This window comes from Leptopilina heterotoma, unplaced genomic scaffold (assembly GCF_015476425.1).
Source record: "Leptopilina heterotoma isolate Lh14 unplaced genomic scaffold, ASM1547642v1 Lhet_59, whole genome shotgun sequence".
NCBI lineage: Eukaryota > Metazoa > Arthropoda > Insecta > Hymenoptera > Figitidae > Leptopilina > Leptopilina heterotoma.
Genome location: NW_025111133.1, coordinates 2,154,150 through 2,179,544, shown reverse-complemented (window position 1 = coordinate 2,179,544; position 25,395 = coordinate 2,154,150). Strand labels below are relative to the sequence as shown.

Here is a 25,395-nt window from a genome sequence, read left to right as displayed (position 1 = left end):
GTGGTCCAGGGTTGAGTCACTTTAACTCGCTTTTATACAAAAAAGTAAGTCACTCATCTACATGTAGTATATACTTAAAGCTTAAAACGTGTTTTGAATAGCGAGCCACATGTTCCGAATAGCAACAAAAAACAAATAACAAAAAGGACAAATAGTGACACAATACGTAAACAAAATGTCAAAATTAGTGCAATACGTGATTGTTCGTGGTGATTTATCAAAAACAATGCAATGGCCACTTGGTGCAGTGATAGCACAGTCTTGTCACGCGTGTACTGCAGTTATTCACAAATTTTATAACGATGAATACACTCAACAATATTTGGCAGATTTAGATAATATGCACAAAGTAGTACTCGAGGTGAATATCAAAAATTAATACTTTCATTTATGAATTATTTTTGTAAATATTTTCCAAATATTTTTTAATTTATTCTATTAAGGCAAATAAAAGGCAATAATTTATTCTATTTGTATGATTCAATATTTAAATTTCACTTTAGATTTCCGATGAGAACAGTTTGACAGACATGCATAAAAAGCTAGAAGAAAATGACATCGATCATAAACTTTGGATTGAACAACCGGAAAATATACCAACCTGTTTAGTTATTAAACCATATCCAAAGGAACAAGTACATAAACATGTTAAAAAATTGAAACTTCTACAATAGTTGCAAGTACAAGTAAGTGCAATAAACTGATTTTCAATTGTTTTAATTCTTTGTTACTCTATTATGAAAATATTCCCATTTTTGGTTTTTTTTAAATAGATTTTTATTCAGAAAAATCTATATTCATCTATAAAATATATAAAAGCAGACAAATTGAAAATAATGTAATTCTTGGCAAGATTTTTCTTAAAATTCTCTTTAAAATAATTGAATTGTTTTGAAGAATTTTTTCAACATTCTTGAAAATAATGCAGTTTTTTTTAATAATTTTTACTGGAAATTTTGAAAGTAAAATTGAATTTTATTAAAAATTCAATTATTTTCAATAATTGTAATAAAATTCTTTACGCGAAGTCAATTTGTAAGTAATAAAAATCTTCGTAAAAAAATTAAATTATTTTTATATAAAAAGTAAAATTGAAATAATTAATTATAATAAAAAAGGACATGGTAGGGTTGGTACTTTGATAGAATATTCGGAATTTTATAACGCTAATTGTAAAAATTTATTATAGTACATTTACCTCAAAACATTATAGTCGTTAATACGCAAAAATCCAATATGTACAGTTAAAGTCTATAGTTTTTTTTTCGTTTTTTTAATCTCTTTTCATATGAAGCTACATAATAAAAATCTATATTTATTTTCTAGAAGCGTACAGCTACTAGAGTCAAAGAATACATGACTTTGACTGTACATGTACAAATACATACATATATCTATAGTAAAAATTAAGATCTAGTTTTTTCTCCTCTTTTTCATTAGTTTTATTTATTGTATAAAAAATATTAGGACTTAGGCGATATTTTTGATCTCAATGATATTACATACGATTTAATAATTTTTAGACATATGTATATATCAGTCTTGCACATGGACAGTCATTGTAAAAAGAAATATTTTTTAAATAAACTATAAAATTGTGTACCTTATCGTACAGCAAATACTATAGAATACTTACAAAAAGCTCTCCATAGAATATAGTGAACTTTTTTTTATGTGGCACATGTACAGAAATTGTTTATTGTTTTTTTGTTTCTCTTTTTTTTTTTTTTTTTGATTACGTATCGCTTATAAAAAAGCAAAAAAAGGCGTCTATTTTGGTATTTGAAACATATTTTGTTGACCTATTTTCTATAAACCAAAAACAGTCTTTCTTATAACAATTCCATATCACAAGTTTGGCAAATGCATGATTGATATTTTTTTTTCTTTTTTTGATAAATGATGCAGTACTTACAATTACATTTAAAACCTGTACAACTTTTAAGGTTTTAATTCCCAGAGAAAAGATTTTATGAATTAAAGAAATTTTTTCCTTTGAAAATATATTTCGATTTTCAAAAAATTTCGATATTTCCTTTTTTTTAATGGTGAAGGAATATTTAATTATTAATTATTAACAAATGTACGATAACGATAAATAATAAATTATTTACTTTTTTAGCGTTATAAAATTTTCCGTTTCAATAAATTTAATATAAATATAATTTAGAAATCTTTTTTCATAAATATAAGTTTTTTTAAAACAAATTTAAAAAGTAATATTCAATTTTTAAAATATTTTGTTAAATAGAAAAAATTGCACAAAGTTATTAAACTTTTAGGTAATATTTATATTTTTAAAAAAGAATCTTAATTAAAATTTTGTTTTAGAGTTTAATCTCTTTTTTGGAGTATAAATTATTATTAATAATAAAAATTTACTTAAATATTTTTACACACTTTAATAATACAAGTTAATATACAAAAAAATATTTTACTATCACGCGGCTAATAAAAAACTTCAATTTTTTCTTTCGTTTTGTTAAATAAACTAAATATTTTTATTTCTTTTGTAATAATATATTTTTATTTGGTAAAAATTTCACTTTGAAATGAGTAAAATTAATATTTTCTTTAATTAATATTTTTCTCTGGGTATATAGTATAACGATGCAATTCGTTTATTCTAATTTATCAAGATTAGTAATCACCAAAAATAATATTAAAAATAGTGTCGCATTTTTGTTGAAAAAAACTTGAGTTAAAAATCAAGTATTAGAATTCAGTTTTAATTCAATTTAATTTTTATTCAATGTAATTCTAATACTAATTTTAATTTAATTTCAATTCAATTTAATTTAAAAAAAGACTCAAAAAACCGAATTCGAAACAAACGGAAAAACATAAATCATTTTCAGTGATTACTATTCTTTGTAAATCGTGTTTAAAATTCCGGGAAAAACCGTTATTAAGATTCTATTAATAATAAGTAAAAAATGTATTTTTCATGTTTATGTTTTTTTAAATGCAAATTGAAAAAATAAAAATTCAACTCGCTTACAATAATCCCGTAGGTATAATACGCTCAAATTAGAATTCAATTAGTTCCACAAATACGCAAGAGCTTTGAATCCATCACAAGCACTTTACGCATTTGGAAATACAAATAGAAAGTCCCCCGAAGGTGAAATTTTTAAGTGCGTTACAGCCTCGAAAATTTCAGAATTTTGAAATTATTTATTCCAAGTTAAAATTCATAGTTTTTAAAAAACATATATATTAACTAAAAATTTATTTAAATCCAATGAAAATATTTTTCCCAGTATTTTAATAAACAGTATAAGCAATATTTTGGAATCAGTCATGCAAAATACATATTATAGAGATTGTAAAATATAATATATGCAGCCATAAAATACAGTGGAAAAAAAATATTTTTATATTATCCAATTTTTGATTTTCTTAATATCTCGAGAAATATATTTATAATCTCGAGAAATAATCGAAAATTTTTTTATGAATAGCAAATTAAATTAAAATTTTCAGTACGATTAGATGCGTTGACAGAGATCTTTGACTGTTGATATATCAGATGAAATATAAAATTAGCAAAATTACTAATTATTAATTATTAACTATTGATTAGTGATGGTGAATAAAAAAAAATTACTTATAAATTCAGTCTATTTATGCTTTTGCATTGTGCAAGTAATAAAACCAAATACATTTAGCTTGATAAAAAAAATGACCGAACTGTTAACACTTTTCGGATCATGGTATTTAATTACTTAATTTAATAATAATATTATTAATAATAATAATAATAAAAATAATAATAATAATAATTTCTTTAAAAGAAATAATAAATTCTAGACGAATTGACTATTTAATTTTGTCATTTATTGACTATTTTTGTCAAATTAATGACGGACAATATTATTTATTTTATAATATAAAAAATTGTCTATTTCTTTTTTTTATCAGACTGCAAATACTTGGCTTTTGCAAACTTACATTTCTAATATATATAATATATACTTTTTTATTTTTAATCTTTTTTAATGGACGACATTATCGTTTTGTATGTTTTTTCTCTTCTTGAATTTATTATCTAAGATATCGTTAATTTAATTAATTTATTAGAATAAAAAAAATGTATATATACACACACTGCAGACGTTAGACACTGAAAGTACACTTATTTACAACACTTATTGGCAAGGTATTAGTGTTAAATTTTATTGACTATTGTATTAATACCTATAGTCTTAGAAACACGATGAGTAAACAGGATGTGCAACAAATGATGATATGATTTTGACTCTTTTAAAAAAAGCCGTAATAAAATTATTACTGCTCTTCTTCATCGAGCCATTGACGTAAAATGTTGCGTTTTGGCTGCAAAAAATGAAACACAAAAATTAACACAAAACTTAATTACAATAATTCAAAGTATTTCTTTTAATTCATTTTCGAATCTTTTTTGTCTATTTTAAAAAGTTCAATCTCGAATTACTTGAATATTTACAGATTAGTGTGAAATAAAATTTTTTTTTCCTAATGATTTTGAAGCGTAATGGTGCATAAAATATTAAAGAAGCATTTTAATTTTTTGTCTATTACAAGTTACGAAAGTTGAATTAATTATGGGCTTTCATGCATTTTACCTACCACACAGTTTGTTTTTTTGTATATATGTTTATATAATTAGCACTCGTTAGTTTTTAATAAAAGAGGATGATGTTGAGTGTCAAATAAAATTGTCATGTGATGAGAGATTAAAGCAGCGCTTATGATTATTATTGTTCGGCTAGATTTCCATTTTGATCAGAATAATCATCATATTCCTCTCCTTGATCATCGTAATCGGTTTCAGCTGGCTCTGGACCGTCAACTGCCGCCGATGTTGTACTCAATATATCCTAATAAGCATAGATTTGACAATCCCCAGAAAAAATCAAGCATTTCGTAAAAAAAGAAGAAAAAATCCACACCATGTTAATATTTACAGAAATTTTTTACTTTTGTTATTAGACATTTTTTTTAGAATACGCATATTACTAAAATTAATTCAACTAGATTATTTAGTTTCAACTCTATAGTCTACTAATAAATTAGAATTACTGCAAAAATACAAATTTTTTTCACTAAGTAAAAATTAAAAGTTAAAAATAAAAAAATGAATAATTAAAATTTACAATTTATAAACTAAAAATTTTATGTCGATTTTGTTTCTAAAATTTTCTTTATGAGAAAAAAAATTTTTTGAAATATTAATTCTTGGAGAAATATTTAAGAATTTATTCGAAATACCTGAGGCGATCTCCATCCGCATCCCGGTAATGGAAGTCCATCTGGACCCAAGGGACATGGTGCATCTAAACCAGGAACACCTTGATCGCCTTTATTTCCCTTTTCTCCTCGTCTGCCTCGTTTTCCGGTTGGACCCTGTGTAGCAATTAAAAAAAAATCATTCAATTAATTTCAATCAAATTCTTTTCGAAAAAAATAAATATCGCGGCGTGCAAAAAAGGCCAGGCATAAACAACTCGTATGCAATGTTTTTTTTTACTGAAATGATGCATTTTCCTTTAAAAAAATTGAACACAGAATGAAAAAGTAATGAAAAGGTGATTTTTGCTTCAAATTCAGAAAAACACCTTCGTATAAAAAATGCAATGCAATAATTATGCAGAAGAAGTTTTTTTTTCTTTCAAAAAGTGTATTGTTTTAATTTACGCGATTTTTTTTTTATTTAAAAAAAATGGTGGCAGCAGATAACTTCAAAGACAATTCGTTATAATTCGCCTAATAATATGTCGATTTGCTAAAATAAATATTGATGATTAATTACGAATTAATTCAAAATCAATTAATCGATAATTAATTATGAATTAATTAATAATTAACAGTAGGAAACCAACTTAAAAAAAGAAATTCAATTTAATCACTAGAAATTGGCAAAAAAATGGTCTTTTTGCAAATTAGATTTGCAATTAGAAAATCAATTAAATAATCGATAATTACAATTAATAATTAATAGTAAGGAATTAACTAAAAAAAAAAAAGAAATATTTTTCATCACTAGAAAAATGGTCTTTTTGCCTATTTATTGATATTTTGCACTTACAGATTCGCCTTTAAGTCCTTTCTCTCCTTTGGGACCCTGTAATTAAAAGAAATGGGTCATCTAATAAAACTGTAATTTAATCGATACTAAAAGGTATTTTTTTTGCAATTTTCTATATTTGATAGAATTAATAAAAAAAATTACCTCGGTTCCAGGAATTCCATCAGTGCCCTGCATTTAAACAAAAAACAAAAAATGAATTTAGTAAAAGATTTCAATTTTAGAAGTGTCTGTTAATTAAAATTAATTAAATAAACTCACAGGTAGGCCCGGATCTCCTCTTTCTCCTTTCGTGCCAGTTTCTCCCTGTGCTCCCTAAAAAGTAAAAAAAAAGTTTTCTTTACTCCAAAATTAAAAAATTAAATTTATTTTAAATAATTATTTATTATTGATATTTTTTCTTATTAATAATATTTATTACCAATAATATTATTTACTTAATATTAACAATAATTAAATATTATTAACTGTTAACTGTCAATAAATTAATAATAAAAATAAATTAATTGTTAATACTATTAACATTAAATATCAAAAAAAATTTATTAACAATGATTTAATTCACTACGTCAAATTTATTATTCAACTAATTTTACATTCTTCTTTGTAGAAAAGAAAAGTGAAAAAATATTAATTTGAATTTATCACTCTGTGATATATAATAATGTTGATTGAAAAAATTAAAATTTACTTGAAAATAATTGTCAGAGAGAGAGAGGAAATTTTTTTTTTTCATAATTTGCTCACCTTCATGCCGTCTAATCCTGGAGGTCCCTGAAAGGTAGATGGAATAATTCAAATTTAATATTAAAGAAAAACAACAATTGAAAGCTAAAACGCTTTTTAATATACACGTTCACAGTTCAATGCGTTAGCATTTTTTTTTCATTTAAAAAAAAAATATGACAGTACAGAAGCAAAATATAATGAAGATGCTTCTCAAAATTAATTTTTATATACACAATAATTATTTGCGTGCATCTTTTTTTTCTGTTACCAGTTCTCTGCACATTTTATTTTATTTATTCAAAACAATCGAGTAATTTCCATTCGGAAAATTAATTTTTACCGTTAATTTATACAATAAACGAAAATAATAATTAATATAATTGTATTATATTTTAAGACAATAAATATATAATAATATTATATATATTTATTATAATTATACTATTATTTATATAATTTATAAATAATAAGTAAATAATTAATCGCGAAGGACCAATTGAATTTGACAGCGATGACGTGACATTTTCAAGGAGATGCAAATTAAAATTTCAAAAAATGGCATTTTTTTTTTTTTTTTGGTAACAAAAACGAATGAGAAAAAAGATTCACCTGAAGCAGAGATAGAAGAGTTCAATCCTATTGGTATCACATTTCCAATGAGTTAAGCGTCGATGTCGAATAATCCATTAAAATACCGTTGTGGTCGCAGCAAAATTAGCACGTATCAAAATTCTTTTTTTTTGTATACACATATAATATAGCAATATTACTAATATTATAATATTATACAATATAATAATATACTATATAATAATATTCTAATATTAAATATTTAATATTATTATTTTTTTATTATTATTAATATTGTTATTAATATAATATTTTTATTTTGTGACAATATTCTATATTATACGTAGATATATTTTTTCTGTCATTCATTTTTTTTTCTTTCGAAATTAAAATATCAAGAGAGTTTGACTCTTTTAACAAATAATCACATTCGATACAAAATGCGAAGCAAAATTATCAAGAAAGAAGCATTAGGATAATCGATAAGAACACAAGCACATGCACATTCTGTTTATTAACCACAGCATATTTGCTAAAAACAATCGTGTGTTTATCGTATTAGTAAGATGTTCACTTTTTTTTCTCTTAACAATTATATCAAAAGCGAGGTACTGCTCACATTTTTAGTTTTTGGATAGAAATGTTTCATCTTTAATGTGCGCGAAAATTTTCATTCTTTTGGAAAGTGAATTCTTTTCCGAAGAAATAAATTATTGTCTAAAATTCTAGAAAAAAAATTGTTTTCTTAAAATTTCAATATTCTTTTTGTACATTATATTTATTTTTGGAAAATTAAAACCAAAATTTAATATTTATTTACTTTCTTATTACATTGATAAAATTGTTGAACTAAGATTTAAATTTTACTTTTTTTTACATTATTTTCTTCGTACTGAAAAAAAATCGTTTGATATTTTTATTTTTCGTCTTTCTAAAATTATTTTGATTTGCTCTATTCTCTTTTGATTAGATTTTTTCAAAGAAACGAATTTTTACTTATTGTTCTTTTTATACAATTTTACAAATTAATTTTTACGATTTTTCGTTTATATTTTGAAGATAAAACAATTTTTTTACACATTTTTTCTTGACATTGAAGTTTCCACATTTCTATATAATATTATACACATTTGATTCAGAATTATATATAGGTACACATAAAATTTCGATTTAACTAAAAATGTAGCAGTGCCTCGCCTCAAATGTTGCGCACATTATTTAGCATAATTTCTACATATAACAGAAACCAACATTGTTATCACTTAATTAACATTAATTCCTTAAAGTACACTTTATTTTATGGTATAACAGACATAATTTGTTTCCTTTCCTTTTTTTCTTTGTTTTTTTGACTTTCATTAAATTAAGCATTATATTTTACAATTTTTTCAGTTTTGTTTCTTTTTCTTAAGTAAACATCTTTAAAGCAGGCGTAAATTGTATAATTAATTTTTTTTTTATCAAATATCGGTGTTAGTAGTAGTGCAACATTATACACAATCAGCTGTAGTAGAATTTATCAACGTATATTATTATTATTATTTCTATTATTAATATTTAAATTAAAAAATATTCTTGTGCTGTCAAAAATTTAATTTTTTGTAAAACCATCCCGTCATGTTTGTTTCCATAATAATCCTATTGATATGCTATTAATGGTAGTCTTATTATTAAATAATTTTTTCTTTTTTCAATAGAGTCTGTATTTTTACATTCTCATTATATGAGAAGGTATCATAAATATATATTTTTTTTATTATGATTCAAATGGATACAGCCATACGAGATGTGCGATTTTACCAGTAAAATCTGAAATTAATCACAAATTTTAAATCGAAAATAAAAAAAATAAAAAAATTGAAAACGTGATTGGATTAATTGAACCAACCAAAAGTTTAATATCAGTCCAGATGGTGCTTCTTTTCTCGAAAAAAAAAGAAAAAGAAAACACTTAGAAACACCATCAATAATATTTTCCTGACACGTGTCGTATATCCATTAGAAGAAAAATTTTATTACAAAAGTTACGAGTGCATATTATGAATTTTCCTTTTTTTTGCAAGATAAAAAAAATAATACATATTCGAAGAATAAGATATGTCTATAATTATTATTTTTCAAAACAAACACATCACTACTGACAAGTCTTTTTTTAACATTTATTATTATCTCTATATCCGAAATACAAGTAAAATTTTATAAGTTAATTATGTATATTACCCGTTTAATAATACACGGCATATTTAGTTTTGATTAATCTATTAAAAATAATGTGATATTATCATCACCACAATAATACGTTTGAATTCGTAGAAAAGTTACGTATGAAAAAATATTTTGTTTTATTCCTGTGTTCTTTTCTTTCTTTTTTTTTGTCTCTTAAGTACATGAGTTACACTTAGTTTCTTATGAGAATTTTTCTTCATTATATTTAAAAAACTTTATAGAAAAAAATAAATAAAAAAAATTTTTTAACTCGACAAAATTTATTCAAAAAAACAATAAAATAAATTCTCATCTTCTGTAAATAATTGATGATGAGAGAATTTTTGTTATAAAATTTTTTTTAATATGCTGACAATCGAGGCTGCATTTCGAAATTTCGATCAAAAAGTATAATAGAAATAATTAGAAAATTATTTTTATGAAGCTTTTTTAAGCAATGTAATTTTATATTCTAGTTTTTAAAATATTTAATATCTTTTATAATCATGAATATATTATTGTAAACAATTAGAATAATATATTTAATTATGACAAATTATTATTATTGTTATTATTACAAATTGTTTTGTAATAATTTTTCCAATTTTCGAATTATTTGAAATTCAGCCTCGTGTATAATTTATCATGACATTTCCAAACATTTTTTAAACTAAGTATATTAAAATATATGCCAATAGTTATTATATATAAATAATAAACACGTCTATGAATAACCATAATACTGTTCAATTTCAACCCTTAATGACGAGATTTAACAAACTTCGTGCGTTCGTAGATAATCATTCATTCTTGTAAAAGTATAGATAGGAAGGAACAAGAGTAAGAATTGTAGAATAGTGTCTTACATTTCCTCAAAAAAAAAGAAAACTATCTTTGCATTACTTTTTTTACTATTTTTCCTGAGCATAAAAATGTAAATTATTTTTTGTTTATCAAAAAACAAAAATTTTATCAGAATTATATTTTTAATTGTAACTAATAATTATTTATAATAACTATAATTATTACAGATAATAAAATAACTATAGATAATAAAATAATTATAGAGAATAAAATAATAATTACAGTAATAAATAATAATTATCACAATAAAAAATAATTATTATTTTCAATAAATTCGAGTCCAATTGAAACAAAAATAGAGAAATAAATTAATTCACATTTTTATAGCACTCATTATAAATTATTGTGTACATAAATCAAATATTATTGTCGAAAAAAAATTGTCCGCATTTGCAAAATTGCAGATGTAATGAAAAGATAATGTTTTCTTTTCTCTTCATATGTACAGTAAATTTTTTGTTGTTGTGTATAAAAGAAAATTTATTCCGATTTACCCAGAAAATGAACAAAAAAAACAATCTGATATTATTGAGTTCCAACCTCTATTAAAATAAAGCTTGTGAGGAATTAAAAAAAAATACGAATGTACAAGGAAGATTAATATGGAAATTGAAAAAAATGTATTTTACTTGTTGGCGAGAGTGTGATGTTTTGAGAAATTAACAAGTGTTTGTTGTATTTACAAATCTCACTCTTCTCATAAGAATTTTAAGTCTTTAAAGAAAAAAAGAAAATTCTTTCTTTAAAACGAAAGAATTAGTCACAAAAAAAGTCATTAGTGAAATATTTTAGTCGAATCCAATTCATTTTTTTTTCTCGAGATTCTTAGATAAAGAGAAAACGGACAGGAGAGAGAAAGAGAGTTTGAAAAATTATTTTAGCATTATTATTTTAGACAAAAATGAAGTGGAAACGACAAAAGTCGATTTGATTTTTTTTTAATTTGATTACTTGTTTAATAATTGATTTTTTTTTTATTATTTTATAATATTTATTTATAAAATATTATGTATTTAAAAAAAATGGTTAAAATTTCAATTCCACGATTCGCAATATCGTCAAAAAAGAAAAAAAAATTAAAAATCAATAAGAAAAGTTAGATTTCTTTTAAAAAGTATTTTTAATTTAAAAGAATTGCGTTCTTTTTTTAGCTGCGTGAAATTTTTGTAAATAAAATTCTATAAAATAATTGGTGTTTTCCATTTCGCGACATTTGACACTTCAGCTCACTGGAATGTTAAATATATTTAATTTATCACTGAATTTATTTATTTTTTTTTTCATTTTGAAAAAAACGCTTTTTTTCTCCTCTTTAAAAACGGATTATTTTTTTGATATTTGACATCAATAAAATCAGATAAATTCTTTTAAAATTAACACTCAAGTACGTTTTTTTCTTTTCTTTAAACTTTTTTTTATGCACACTTGTCACCAGAATTAAAATTCGTGATAAAAAAATCAGACGAATTTTAAGCTTCTAAGGATGCTGGTAGAGATATACGTTTATTGACGCATGCTGTAGCTTTTTACGTAAATTCCGGAAATCTCAGCTGATGTGGGCTTAGATAGGTTTTTATTGTTGTTAACAATTTAGTACCTATCCCTTGTTAGTTGTTAGTTGTATCACCACGTGCCAACCTGTTTTTTTTAAGCCGATTGTTAATGACGAATTTTTACTAAAGAAAAAAAATTGACTTACTACTTTGTCATCATGAAGAAGTAGAAGCAGAAATGTCAAATGTATTAAAAATATTATCGAAAAAGAAAAAAAAAAGAAAAATTTATCTTTAAATCAAAAATTAATATTTCCTTTTTCTTTTACAAAATGTTTTAATTTGAAAGAGAAAAATTACTTGAAAAAAAATTACAATTTGAAATTTAATTCCCTTATAAAGAAAAATTGATTTCTCTTTTTTAATTCAAATTTTGTAATTTTTTTTAACTCTTTAGTGACAATTTACAACAAAATTATAAATAAGCAAATAGAGTGTTAATATTTTGAACCGCCTTCTTATACTTCTTCACAATATCACCATAAATTCATAAGTATTGCTTTTTTAATTTGAAGACGGATCAAAGAAATAAATCGAAAAGTATTTTTTTAATTAGTAGCAAATTAAACACGTTCGAGAAGAATCATACCTCTGAATTTAGTGCGGTCTCATGCAATAGTGAGTCTAATGTTCCTTTTACGTTTTCTAACTGTTATTACGTTCTACTGTTAATATAGTTTTTTTTGTGAAAATTGTTCAAATAGCATATATTTTATTCTACGTTTAGGAAACTTTTTTTAAATCTCTTGTAACCCCTGAAAGATTTTTTAATCCAAAAGTTTTTTAAAGATTCGAAATTGAATTATATTTTTTTATAATTGAATCGAAGATCAGAAAATATGAAAAATAATAACGAAAAAAAAATTCGCGATATTTTTTTTGCGACGTTTGTGCAAAATATTAAGTCTTATTATTCACTGGTATTTGTTGCAATATTCAGCATGTATTCAAATACGTAAACTCACGAAGAAGGCAAATAATGGTGATGTTAGGAGCGTGAAACCCGTGATCTTACCATGGAGCCAGATTTTCCACCATCTCCGGGCTTTCCCGATTCACCTCTTAATCCCATTGGTCCCTGAAATTAAAATAATCACGTAAATAGAATTATTTTTTGGAAAACAGAATCAAATTCTTTTTGAATTTAATAAAAATTTAATAATAAGAAATTTAATCTAACTCTACTCTAATTAAGTTCAGACGTCGATCAAACGAAAAAATTTATTTCTTCCGCAAATAAAAACAATATTGCGTTTCGCATTTAAAGAAATGTTTAATTTTGTTTTTTTATAACAATCAGTAATTTTCATAAATATTTATTTACGCATGTAGAGAAATAATTTATAGAGATTGTAAATGTTAAATTTTCCGTTTTTAATAACAATCAGTAATTTTCACAAATTTTTACACTGGCGAAAAATTTCCTTCATTTGAACGTTCAGAACTAGTGAATCATAAATTCAGTAGGGAATAATTATCCCAAATTAATCAAGTACGATATAGAGAAATTACAAAAATAATCGAATAGAATTTGTAGAAAAAAAATTAACTAAAATATGTTAATTTATTGAAATCAAAAATTATCAAACCACCCGAGAGAACAATTTTAAAATTGAAAATTATATATAATCAAGAAATTTACTTTTGAAAATGGAATTTCTCTAAAATAGAATTTCAATTTAATAGAAAACTTGGTCTCTAATCGAATTTCTACTTATCCAATTACCCCAGAAAATCAGCTTTCAGAAAATAAAAGAAAATAGAGTTTTTATATTTTTCACGTATAAGTTATTGCGCTTGTATGTCGTAAAAAAAATGGGTGGTATAATAATTTCTATAGCGGCAGTATTTTTATGATTTTTATAAATAGGAAATAAAAATTCCGTAAAAAATAAAATTCGATACTTACAGGAAGTCCCATTGGGCCTGGATCTCCTTTAACTCCCTTTTCGCCCTAAAAAATGGAAAAGATAGTGTTTAAAAATAACTTTTCATTATTTGCAAAATATTTATATTAATTTTTATTCTGTTAATTATTTTACAATCTTCTATAATAATAATCAATATTTTTCGGCTATTTTCGAAGTTTGAAAATCGTTTTTGTTTTCTAATTTCTAATTTTTAATTTAAAAAAAATTGTTTGGAATTAAAAATCATAATTTAATTTATAATTAACATTCTAAGTTTTGTGATACTATTTTTGGAAGAAAAAATAGATTTTATTTTATTTTTCGTAATTTTGCGTTGATAAATGATTTTTTAAAAATAATTTATTTTTAAAATAATTGAATGTTTCGAGAAATTTTATTAAAATTGTACTGGACATAATTTTAATCCCGGGAAAAAATGTATTATTTATAAAAATAATTAAATTCGTGAGAAGAGTTTTATTAAAACTTTTAAAAATAATAGAATCGTTTCGGAGAATTTTATTAAAATTTTAGAAAATAATTGAATCGTTTCGGAGAATTTTATTAAAATTTTTGAAAATAATGAATTCTTTAAAAAAATTTTATTAAAATTTTTTAAAATAAAAATAATTTAGTTAATAAGTGAATTTTTTAAAATAATTAATTTTCACAAATAAATAAAAATCTGGACAATATTTCAAATCTTTCTATTTTTAACTGAAAAAAATAGATTTCCGGATAAAGAAACAAAAATTACAAATTCCGGTCCTTTTTCAGAATTCCGTGATTAGAGGATTACGATTAGATATGATTAGATTATGATTTTTAGGTACCTTTCCACAATTTTTAGAAACTATGTAAAATTTCAAGAAAATCCCAATGATTTCTTAGGTCAAACCCTAGCAATTTTCCTTTAAATATTTCAAAGATTAAAGTTACTTATTTAAATAAAAATAAAATATTTCAAAACAGATTTACAAATTTTTTTTCATCTATAACTTGAAATGTTGAATAACATAATTAAAAAAAATGTTAATAAAGAAAAAAGAATTAAAAAAACATAAAAAATGTTTTATAAATACTGACAGGGTCTCCTTTAGCTCCATCGTGTCCTCTGTCTCCTTTAATTCCAGGAGGTCCTTGGAGTCCAGCCGGACCAGCAGGTCCAGGTGGTCCTGGTGGTCCCATTATCTAAAAAAGAAAAGGAAAATACAAAATAACGAGAAAATTATAATATATGAAGCTGTAGATTTTCTTATAAATGTAGGGATTATTTAGTTGATCTCTGACATCTTGGAGAAATCAGGATTTCGTTGGAATACAAAATGTAATATGAAAGGGAATGGGAAATTACAGATGCTGCCTTTCAAAGGGTATGGAATTCCATACTAAACCAATACAACAATAGGGAGACTATATTTTATACTTTTCTTTACATTAGATATTTTTTTGTCTACTTAACGAATTTCTCCAAAAAATGTCATAAGACTTTAATTTTAATTTAATCTAATTCGAGTTTAATTTCGACTTAATTCAATTTTATTTAATAAAATTATACTTAATTGAATTATATTAATTACTAATTAATTAAATTAAATTTTTTCAGATTAAAATTAAAGGAAAATAGTAGGTAAAAAAACGAAACTTACAACTTCACCGGCATTGACTTCAAAAGTTCCGTCTCCCTGTAAAAAGAAAGAAAATCCATGAAAAAAAATCCTTACGGAAACTTCTTCGTAAAATTTCCATATGTAATAAACTTTTATCATGTAAACCCGAACGCAGTATTCTCGTTTTACTGTTTTCTATTTTTTATCTTTTTTTCTGTACTTAAAAAGCTTAAGTCCTCAAGGGACCCCGATAACGTCATTGTATTCTTAGAAAAAGCTTCGGTAACAAAATTAATTTTTCGCAACTACAAAATTTTCTAACTATTTTAGTAAATTTACAATTATTTACGAATTAAAATTTTAAAAACTTTTTTAAAATTTTTTCTTTAATAAGTAGAAGAAAGTGCATACCTGTCTCCTCCTCAACTTTTTGTACTTCTACTCGAATCCAATGATCATGAAAAAAATAATTATTATTAATAATAAGCAGAAATTTTAATTAATTAAAAGGGGGGTTGTAAATAAAATAAATAAATAAATAAAAATGAATAAATAGAAAAATGAATGTTTCAAACGAAGTAGGAAAAAATATTTTTTTCTGTTCAACTCACCGATTCTCCTTTTTCTCCTTTCTCGCCTTTTTGACCAGGGTAACCCTAGTTGCGATTAAAAAATAAATATTTTATTGAATAGAAATCTTCGAAAATATTGAATATCGATATTAGGTAAAAAAAACTTACTGGAGGGCCAGGTAAACCAGGTGGACCCATGAGTCCTGGCGGACCAATATCTCCATAATCTCCCTTTTCTCCTTTAGGTCCAGCAACTCCCTGATCAAAAAAAAAAAAAAAAAAACAGTCTTATATACATTATGGTAACATAATATTTTTATTCCAAGTCGACGGAGATAATTATCATAATGACAGTTGATGAGATGTAAAATCTTTTCTAAAAGGAATCCGTGTTAAAGACTCTTAAGTGAAATACAATATTCGAACGGATGTCGAATTTATTAAAATATTTCTAATATTGTTTCGAAAATTTTCGCAGTTTCTAATATAAATATGAATATTCAAATTTAAATTTTCGTATTTCTAATTTTTAATTATTTAATTCTTAATGAATATTTAGTTTGTAAAAAATATTTTCAATTTTTTTTTCGAGAAAACTTTTCAAATTTTAATTTTCTTTTACAATATTTGAAAATTATTTTTATAATTTATAAATATATTTATTTACTAATATTCAAATTTACATATTTTTAATTTTAAATTATTTACTTTTGAAATATTTAGTTTCTAAAAAATATTTTCAATTTCTTTTCGAGAAAATTTTTCAAGTTAATTTTGTTTTAAAATATTCGAAAATTATTCCATAAAATGAATTACAATAATTAAAATTACGTTAAAATAAAATAAGCGAAAATAAAATAAATTAGAATGAAATAAATGAAAATAAAAAAGAATAAAATAAAAATAAAATTACAGTAAAATCAAAGGCTATGAGGGAGGTAAAGCAATAATTTATAGCATCAGGAAATAAATTCTATTTTATTCTGCAATAAAATCAAATTAAAATAGAATAAAATAAAAAAATCAAAATAAAATACTTTCGAGTTTATTTTAAATAATTTGCAATAATTGATGAAATAAAGAACTAGACATGATGAAGAATATTTGATTCTAATGAAAATAATTGACTTTACTCACGGTCGATCCTGGAGGTCCTTGTATTCCAGGTTCCCCACTAACTCCATCCAGACCAGGCATTCCTTGAAGTCCACTTTCTCCCTTAGGTCCTAAAATAAAAATACCATTTGTCTTAATCGAATAACAAAGAATCTCGAGAATTATTTCAAAAATCCGTATGTTTATATACAATCCCTTATTAATAATTCCCTTTTTTTTTGAGGATACGCTCTGGTAACATTTTTCTTTTTAAATCCATGTTTTATCACACGCTTTTTATTACTTCCGCTATAACATTTATTTTCATATGTTGCGAGTTGTTTTTTTCTTTCTTTCATTCTTTCTTTTTTTTCTCTCTTGACAATCTATGAAAAATGTCCTTTAAAAAAAAAAAAAATTAAAAAAGATTGTAAAAAAGAAAATAAATCAATAAAATAACGCTCCTGTAATAAATAAAAAAAGAAAAATAATTGTAAAAAATATTGTTAGTATAAATAAATACAAAAATTATAAATTGGAAATTTTTTCCGAAATTATAATGTGTAATTTTTTGCTGAGATTTTTATTTACAATATATAATGTGATTATAAATGTATTTATGCAAAATAAACAATAATCAGAGTTCTCGTATACTTACGGTTGTCGAAGAATTGACATTGTCATGATGAGTATTGGAGTCTCTAGCCCTCGAGTGGTAGATATTAGTGATTAGTGGTTCAAATTGACACACAGAAGAGATATTGGGTGTTACTTGCTACATAAATACAGATTAGTTACAAGCTACCTATACAAAAGTGATTGTAACGGTGCAATACACATAAAACAATTACACTGAGCAAATCTGTCAAATTTTGCAATTTTTTTTGTCTCATTACTTTGATTTTTTTAAATTTTGTTCAGACAAAAAATGAAAAAAATCTAATAAAAATATACAAATACCTATTAAAAAATAAAGAAAATAATTAAAAATATACCTAAAAAAAATAATTAGGCAATTATAATTATTATTTTAGCTATAATAATAATAATAACATAATAATTATTATTATTATTACTATTATTTTTTTCATATGGACTAATAATAATTGTTTACATTACGATTTTTGATTTGATTATTATTATACCACAAATTTATTTTCTTTCAATAAAAATATGAAAACTCTGAATATTTGTCAAATTTATCACCGCAGTCTTGTTTGTATTTAAAAAATATAATAAATATCAAAGAACAAATATTGTCATATTCAGTAAATGTTCGCTTTTAACAAAATTTATCACAGATTTGCTGAGTCTCTTTATTATCAAATAGAAAACAAAATCTCGAAAATAGAGAATAAAAAGTTACTACACCTACACCAAAAAATAAAATATTAACTTCACACTAAAAATAAACTAAACTTCAATTGAAATTATTGTGCTTACATTTATCTATTCATGCGTTAAAAGTAAATTCTAATAATTAATTACATAAACACCTTAGCTACTGTTTAAAATAAACATTATAAATTCTTCATTATTATTTAATATTTAGTTTATTTAGAAACTAAATTATATTTTCATATTAACAACAGACGATTTTTCAAAATTCAGTTATTCTGTAATCGATTTTTTTAATATGAAAAAAAATTCATTTGACTCAAATAATTAATTACTTGGTTATTTTCGAATAAATATTTACACTTGAGGTAAATAATTTTTATTGAACTATTTTTTATTGAATTATATTTATTCTTTTTAACTATTAATTATTTAAATATTTATGCAAATAGTTTTTAATCAAATAATTTTTATTTGAATAAAAATAATTTAAATAAACATTATTTGATTCAAATTAAAAATTCAAATAATTTTTGTTCAACAAATAAAAATTATTTGATTCAAATTCAAAATTTAAATGATTTTTGTTTAAATAATTTTTACTCAGAAGATTTTTTAGTTAAATAATTCCTATTCAGAAGATTTTTTAGTCAAATAATTTCTATTTAGAAGATTTTTATTCAAATCATTTTTTAATTCGAGCCAATAATCCATGTAATTGATCAAAGTGACATTTAATTGCCACAAATAAAAATTATTTGATGGAATTAAATATTTAGTTGATAATAAATAAGCAATTACTTATTTTGAATGACATTTTTTCTCACTGTATATTAATTAGCACTCAATTTTAATTTCGATCCACATTATAAATTTGTTTCGATAATAAGTTTTTACTAGAATTGAATAATAAATTCGCAATTGAGTAATTATTGTAATTTGTAATTAATATTTTTAAATAATAGTTCGTAAATTGTAAATATATTTCCAAATATACTTACGATTATTTATGTGAAATCTCTATTCTAAATGTAAAATATGTATTATACTTATTTATTTAAATAATAAATAAATATTTATTTTACTTAAATATCAATGTTTGTTTTCAAAAACAATACATCACACCTTATTTCTTTTTACAATTAAAGTTATTGCCTCTTGAGGCTTAAAAAAATTGTATCCCTATATTGGAATATACACACAAGTCAAATTACTTGTTTAGAAAATTATTCTAGAAAAAAAATTGTTTAAAAAAATTAAATTGAAAAAAAATTTAACTAAAAAAAGGAAAAATATAAAAATACAATCCTTTTTCTATTAGGAAGCAAAAATTGCTTTTAAATTTAAAAAAAGTAAATAATATTAAAATGAATCTATTAACACGTGTCATTTGCTGCCACCAGTGAAAAACTTCTTTTACCGCGATATTTATTTCTTTGCTCAAATATGCACTGTATCCATGGAAACAAAAAAATGTAAATTTAAATTTAACTTTAGACATTTATCTTTTTTGTTAATAAATAATAAATAAGTTTAATAATTGGACTTTTTCACCGAATTGTTAATTTTTTTTTACTTTATACTTTGTGCGAAATCTTTTTATTAAAATTAATTTCCAGAATCGCTTATTAAATAGTAAAATAATAAAATAATAAAATTGAATGAATTCTGCTTTGTTGGAAAATTCCAAAAGTTGTATAATCATATTTAATTATAATATACATCCGAGGCAAAAAAGAAAAAAAAAATTACTGGGCGAATTATAATAATGTTGAAAATTAACTTTGCCACCAGTTTTCGTATATTTGACAAAAAAAATAATAATTAACGTTTGTGCGTGTAATATGTGAAGTCGCAATGAATGATAAATGAGACGCATGAATACTTCCGAAAATTATAATATTTTTCTATTTTGTAAATTATGTATCCAAATTTTTCAAAAATTCACAATAAAACACGAATATCTCTTTGATAGAAAATTTCATAAAGTGCAATTTAAATTAAACTAAAATTTTTAGATAAAACTACTACTTTGTAAACACAAACCCAGAAAAAAGACTCTGAGCCAACTAAAATTTTTATTAGTTTCAAAAAAATTGTATTTAGTTCATTTATTTTTTCAAAAATAAATAAATACATTTTTTTTGCAAAAATAAATAAATTTCTACCAAATAAAATTTTATCTCTGCCAAATAAAATCTTATTTCTGACAAATAAAATTTTTATTTAAAACAAATACACAATTTAGAAAGCTCTGAGATAAATATACTTTTATTTAGTTCAAGCAAATTATATTTGGTTCGAGTATACCGAAAAAAAATTATTTGATTCAAATAACCGACTACTTTTTATCAAATAAATATTTACTTGAATCAAAAAAATTGTTTTCATGTCAAATAAATTATATTTGAACCAATAATTTCAGTATTTGAATCAAATATGAATTGAACCATTTAATTGACACAAATAAAAATTAATTCAAGTAAATATTTATTTGATAAGTAATTTTTTATTTAAAGCAATTTTTTTTCAGTGTAAAATTTTTCTCTGGGTGCAAATTGTTTTTTTTTTTTTATTGAACAAAATTTTGATTCTCTTGTCAAAAAATTGGTACTTAAAAATTTTTTCAATCAAGTACAAATATTTTAGTTCAATTTTCATTTTAAGAAAAATTCTATCAAAAGAAAATTGGTATTTTTTTTGCGAAAAATAAAAGATGGACCTTAAACTCAAATGACAATTTTCGGGAATAAAAATACTCTCGGTTATGTTTTGATTGTTGCACAAGAAAAATGTCATGCCACATTTTTGACAACTGACAAGAATAACTACAATATAATCGATCCATCTCCAAGCACCAGAATAGAATAATTAATGCTACTGCAATCACTATATACAAGCATTCCTTTGTTTTTGTTTTAAGAGAGAAGGGAAATACAGAGACAGAGACAGAGAGAGAGAGAGATAGAGAGAGTTGCTGGATATAAATCTGCTTTTTATATGTTTGTTATTTACTGCATGCAAAACATGCACATAAAAAAGTGAAAAAACAATTCGGCATGTCTGAAGAAGAATCGCTCTCTCATTAAAAGTACATGAAAGTTATTCTCTTGAACAGAGAAAATATGCGTTTTTGAAGCTTTGCATAATCGATTTCATTGATTTTTTGAAATCGAAAAAAGTTTTTTTTTTAACTATATTAAAGCTTACCCTTTTCCCTTGCTTTCCCCGGGTACCTCTTTCGCCGTTAGGACCGGCGGGTCCCGTTGGACCCGATTCACCCTTCTCACCCTGGAGCCCTGTATACCACGTTTATGAAAAAATATCACCACTTTTACACTCATATATACGTACTGAGTGTGAAATATCCTCTTTTTTCTAATTTTTTTCTTTTCTTTTTTTTTGGTTGCAAATTCAGTATTAAAAATGAAAAATAAATTTCTCGTGCGAAAAAAACGTGAATGCGGAGAGTGTATAAGGACATTTTCCAAGTAGTCATAGTTTCCTAGGAGATTTATTATGTGTCTCCTAACAAATAACACGCAACTCGCGACAGTGAATAGGATAAATGAAACTCGTCGAGTTTTGTATGGATGAGACACTTCATATACGAATATAAAGGATAGTTAAGCATTCACAATAACTGCACTTTATAGGACACTGAAGTAAACTCTTTTCATTGAAATCAAATGCGCAAAAAGAGAGAGAGGTATTTTTATTTCTTTAATCCCATCAAGTAAATAACAAAATTTATTAGGCACATGAAAAAGAAATTTTCATTTTTTCTCCATTGCAAATTATTTATTTCGACTTTCAGTTTATTATTATTATTATGCAAATTTCTAATTTTTTATTTTCAAATATCAACTTTTATTTTTGAATAATTTCAGATTCCAAATTTTTAAAATTCACTTATTCAATTTAAATTTTTTAAATTTATTTAATTCTAATTTTAATTGATTAAAATTTAATTAAATTTCACGAAAGGATTCAATTATTTTTAAAAATTTGAAAAAACATTTAAACATTTTTCGACAGAATTCAAGTATAATTTTTATAAAATTTCTCCAAAGAATTCAATTAATTTCAAAAATTGTAATAAAATTCTGAAAAAAATTCAATTATTTTCAAACAATTTTCATAAAATGAAATGAAAATTATTTTTAAAAAACTATTATTTTCAATAAATTTATAGAAATTCTTCAAAAGAATTTAATTATTTAAAAATTTTTTGGTAAAATTCTTCCCAAGAATTTTATGATTTTCAATAGATTAATTTTTAAATCCAAAACAGTTAAAAAGAAAAATTATAAAAAAACATTAGGAAACAGAAAAACAAACAAAAGTAATAATAATATTGAAAAGGAAAATATTAATATTAAAAACAAAAATAATTAAAATAATTTAAAATTAAATGTTAATTAATTTCTTGATAAGTAGACATACCTTTGAGTCTTTTCAGAAGCAAAAATTCCTCTTTAATTAAATTAAAGTGAAAGACATTTAAATTACATTTTCCGTTCTTTAATTTATTACATTAAAAATGGAGAATCATTTCAAAATTAATAAAAATGAGAGAAACTCCTAAAGAACTCTTAAAGTAATGAAATAAGTTAGAAAAAAATAACAAAAATAAAAGGACGGAAAGTAACAAACAGAGTGTATTTACTTCAGTGTTTTAAGAAAAGTTATTGTAAATAACTTTTCGTTTGAAATATTCTTCAATTATACTTATAATATTGGTAGCATTTTTTTTTTTACTTAAAACCATTTTTTCTACGGTGAATAGCCATTATTATGACATAATCTCCCTATAACAGACACTGAGACTAATTATAAAATTATCTAAAGCCAACAAAGATTCAAGCGACCGCTGTTGAGAAAAAGAGGGAAAAAAAATTCATTTGGACTCAGTTTTCCTAAGGATATCAAATTGATAGAAAAAAGTATCGCAATGCAACAATTTTGATACTTTTTTCTCTCAATTTGATATCCTTAGATAAACTGTAATTAATTAAAAAAAAGTAGTAATAAATTTTTCTAAACAATTCGATACAAATCAGAAATTAATTTATAAAATCGTTACTTAATCACTGTTCCCACTATAAATTAGTTAGTCTCAAAAACTTTATTAATAATTCTATTTAAATCGAATTTTGTTCGTTAAATAAAATTCGAATCTATTAATTTCAGTTCATTAAATCGTTTCTAAATCATCGTTAGCATTATAAATTACTAACTCTCAAAACTCTGAATTCTCTGCATAGTTTATTTCAAATATTTGAATATTAATTATTAACTTATTATAATTTACTAATATTCAGAAAAATGACAAAATCCTCGATAGAAATATATTTTTTCAAATTAAACTTAGTCCAAGCAAAGACAGTAAAAAATCTCTAAATTTATTCAGTCACTCATATTGTCTTACTTTGAGAAAAATTCCCGATGAATGTTTTTTTTTTTATAAAGTTTGGAATTGTTTTTTGTTAATAATTAATAAAAATCCAAGTGCAACGTGCTTACCTGGTGGTCCAGGAGGTCCCGGCTGTCCTTCAAAAACACCCGTCGAAAATGGTTCGCCATCGAGTGACATCGTTAAACCTCGATCGCCTTTGTCTCCTTTATCGCCCTGTTTAAAATTTAATTTTCAAATATCAGGAAGCGACCTACTATTGAATATATTTTACAATAGAGCAGAGAACAACTGCAATGTTTGCGGAAATATAGGAATATAAATATATACGCGCAGTGACAGTTAAATCAATTTTTAAATTTAAATATACCTAGAGTCTTTTTTTCTTGTAAATTGTAAATTTTTCTCAAATAAATTAATTTTGCAAATAATATTTATATTTAGCTCCAAGATTTATTTGTATTTATTATCTAAATTATTATTGTCATTATTATTTATTCTGTATTTTTCTGACTATTATTATTATTTATTTATTTATTTATAAATCAATTATTAATTCTTTTGATAAAAAATGGAAATTTTCAAAAAAGAAAAAAATTTGTGGAAAAAGTGAGAAAAAAAGAATTATATTTTAAAGCGAAATTTTTGGTGAAAAATTGAAGTGAACGAGATTTTTGCTCTTCTGGGTAAATATTCATTGCTGTTGTTTGTGTGGAAAGTATATTATTTACCTTTTGACCAACAGAACCTGCCGCACCAGGAGGCCCGATGGGACCTATTGGCCCTGCTGCGCCCTTCTCGCCCGGTGGTCCAACTTCTCCTGGCAAACCTTGTCTACCGTCGTGTCCGGGCAAGCCTTCAGTTCCTGAAGGACCCGCGGGTCCAGGTGGTCCAGGTTCACCCGGTTCTCCCTATACGCCAGTAAAAATGAAAATTCAATTAGTAATTCGATATTTTTTCTTCTTTTTTTTTCTTCTTTGAAATCAAAGAAACAGTTTGTTTCTCGGTAGAATAATCGAGAAACATTATTTCCTTAACGAAAATCATCAAAATTGATCACTCGATTATTTATGAAAAATAATCTAAAAAAATAAATAAAAAATTATAAACTAATGAAAAATAAAAAATTAATTAAAAAATAATAAACTAAAAGAAATTAAAAAATAAACTAAAAAAAGAAAAAAAAGAAACAGAAAAAATAGAAATAAGAAAATTATTTTAAATTAAATTTTTTTAATCCATTGAAACAAAAAATAAAATGAGAGTTTTACTTTTTATTATCTGAAAAATAAATGTTTATAAATAAATAAATAAAAATTTTTTCTAAAAAAATAACCAGAGAGTATTTTTCATGTAAGAAAAAAAATTGGCCCTTAAAACAAAAAAAAGTAAACCTAAATGAAAAAAAACTTTCGCTTTATTGTAAAAAAGGATAGAAAAAAAATTCAAAAATTAAATCTCAA

At 23.3% G+C, this 25,395-nt stretch overlaps 2 protein-coding genes across 14 annotated transcripts in view; one reads left to right on the top strand and one right to left on the bottom strand.

Moving 5' to 3' along the window:
* The first annotated feature begins 51 nt into the window (after positions 1–51).
* Positions 52–24,810, top strand: LOC122509045 (putative peptidyl-tRNA hydrolase PTRHD1). Of its 2 annotated transcripts, none has more exons than XM_043622804.1 (3): positions 52–361; positions 504–686; positions 24,678–24,810. In XM_043622804.1, exons 1-2 carry the CDS (start codon positions 176–178, stop codon positions 672–674), a joined length of 357 nt encoding a protein of 118 aa, XP_043478739.1. In that variant the 5' UTR covers positions 52–175; the 3' UTR covers positions 675–686; positions 24,678–24,810. The 2 variants fall into 2 exon arrangements, with proteins under 2 accessions (XP_043478739.1, XP_043478738.1); XM_043622803.1 differs by lacking the exon at positions 24,678–24,810 and adding an exon at positions 15,508–16,078.
* LOC122509040 (collagen alpha chain CG42342-like) overlaps positions 3,967–25,395 on the bottom strand; it is a 42,076-nt gene continuing 20,647 nt past the window's right edge. For 8 of the 12 annotated variants that reach the window (XM_043622796.1, XM_043622790.1, XM_043622791.1 and 5 more), the window contains 17 exons: positions 24,664–24,843; positions 24,043–24,148; positions 17,221–17,309; positions 16,252–16,341; positions 16,123–16,167; positions 15,923–15,949; positions 15,551–15,586; positions 14,988–15,092; positions 13,901–13,945; positions 13,007–13,069; positions 6,818–6,844; positions 6,332–6,385; positions 6,215–6,241; positions 6,071–6,106; positions 5,254–5,388; positions 4,612–4,862; positions 3,967–4,338 (listed from right to left, as the gene is read on the bottom strand). In XM_043622796.1, coding sequence (XP_043478731.1) covers positions 4,740–4,862; positions 5,254–5,388; positions 6,071–6,106; positions 6,215–6,241; positions 6,332–6,385; positions 6,818–6,844; positions 13,007–13,069; positions 13,901–13,945; positions 14,988–15,092; positions 15,551–15,586; positions 15,923–15,949; positions 16,123–16,167; positions 16,252–16,341; positions 17,221–17,309; positions 24,043–24,148; positions 24,664–24,843 — 1,188 coding nt within the window. In that variant the 3' untranslated portion in view covers positions 3,967–4,338; positions 4,612–4,739. Of the gene's footprint in view, positions 4,339–4,611; positions 4,863–5,253; positions 5,389–6,070; positions 6,107–6,214; positions 6,242–6,331; positions 6,386–6,817; positions 6,845–11,522; positions 12,077–13,006; positions 13,070–13,900; positions 13,946–14,987; positions 15,093–15,550; positions 15,587–15,922; positions 15,950–16,122; positions 16,168–16,251; positions 16,342–17,220; positions 17,310–21,726; positions 21,816–24,042; positions 24,149–24,663; positions 24,844–25,395 lie in introns of those variants that run through there. The other 4 variants (XM_043622795.1, XM_043622798.1, XM_043622799.1 and 1 more) reach the window with 4 other exon arrangements.

What these genes read in the sequence shown, in the direction of transcription:
- LOC122509045 (XM_043622804.1), top strand. Translation starts at nt 176, where the DNA reads ATGTCAAAATTAGTGCAATACGTGATTGTTCGTGGTGATTTATCAAAA. An exon ending in TGCACAAAGTAGTACTCGAG is followed by an intron (nt 362 to 503) that starts GTGAATATCAAA and finishes ATTTCACTTTAG; the next exon opens with ATTTCCGATGAGAACAGTTT.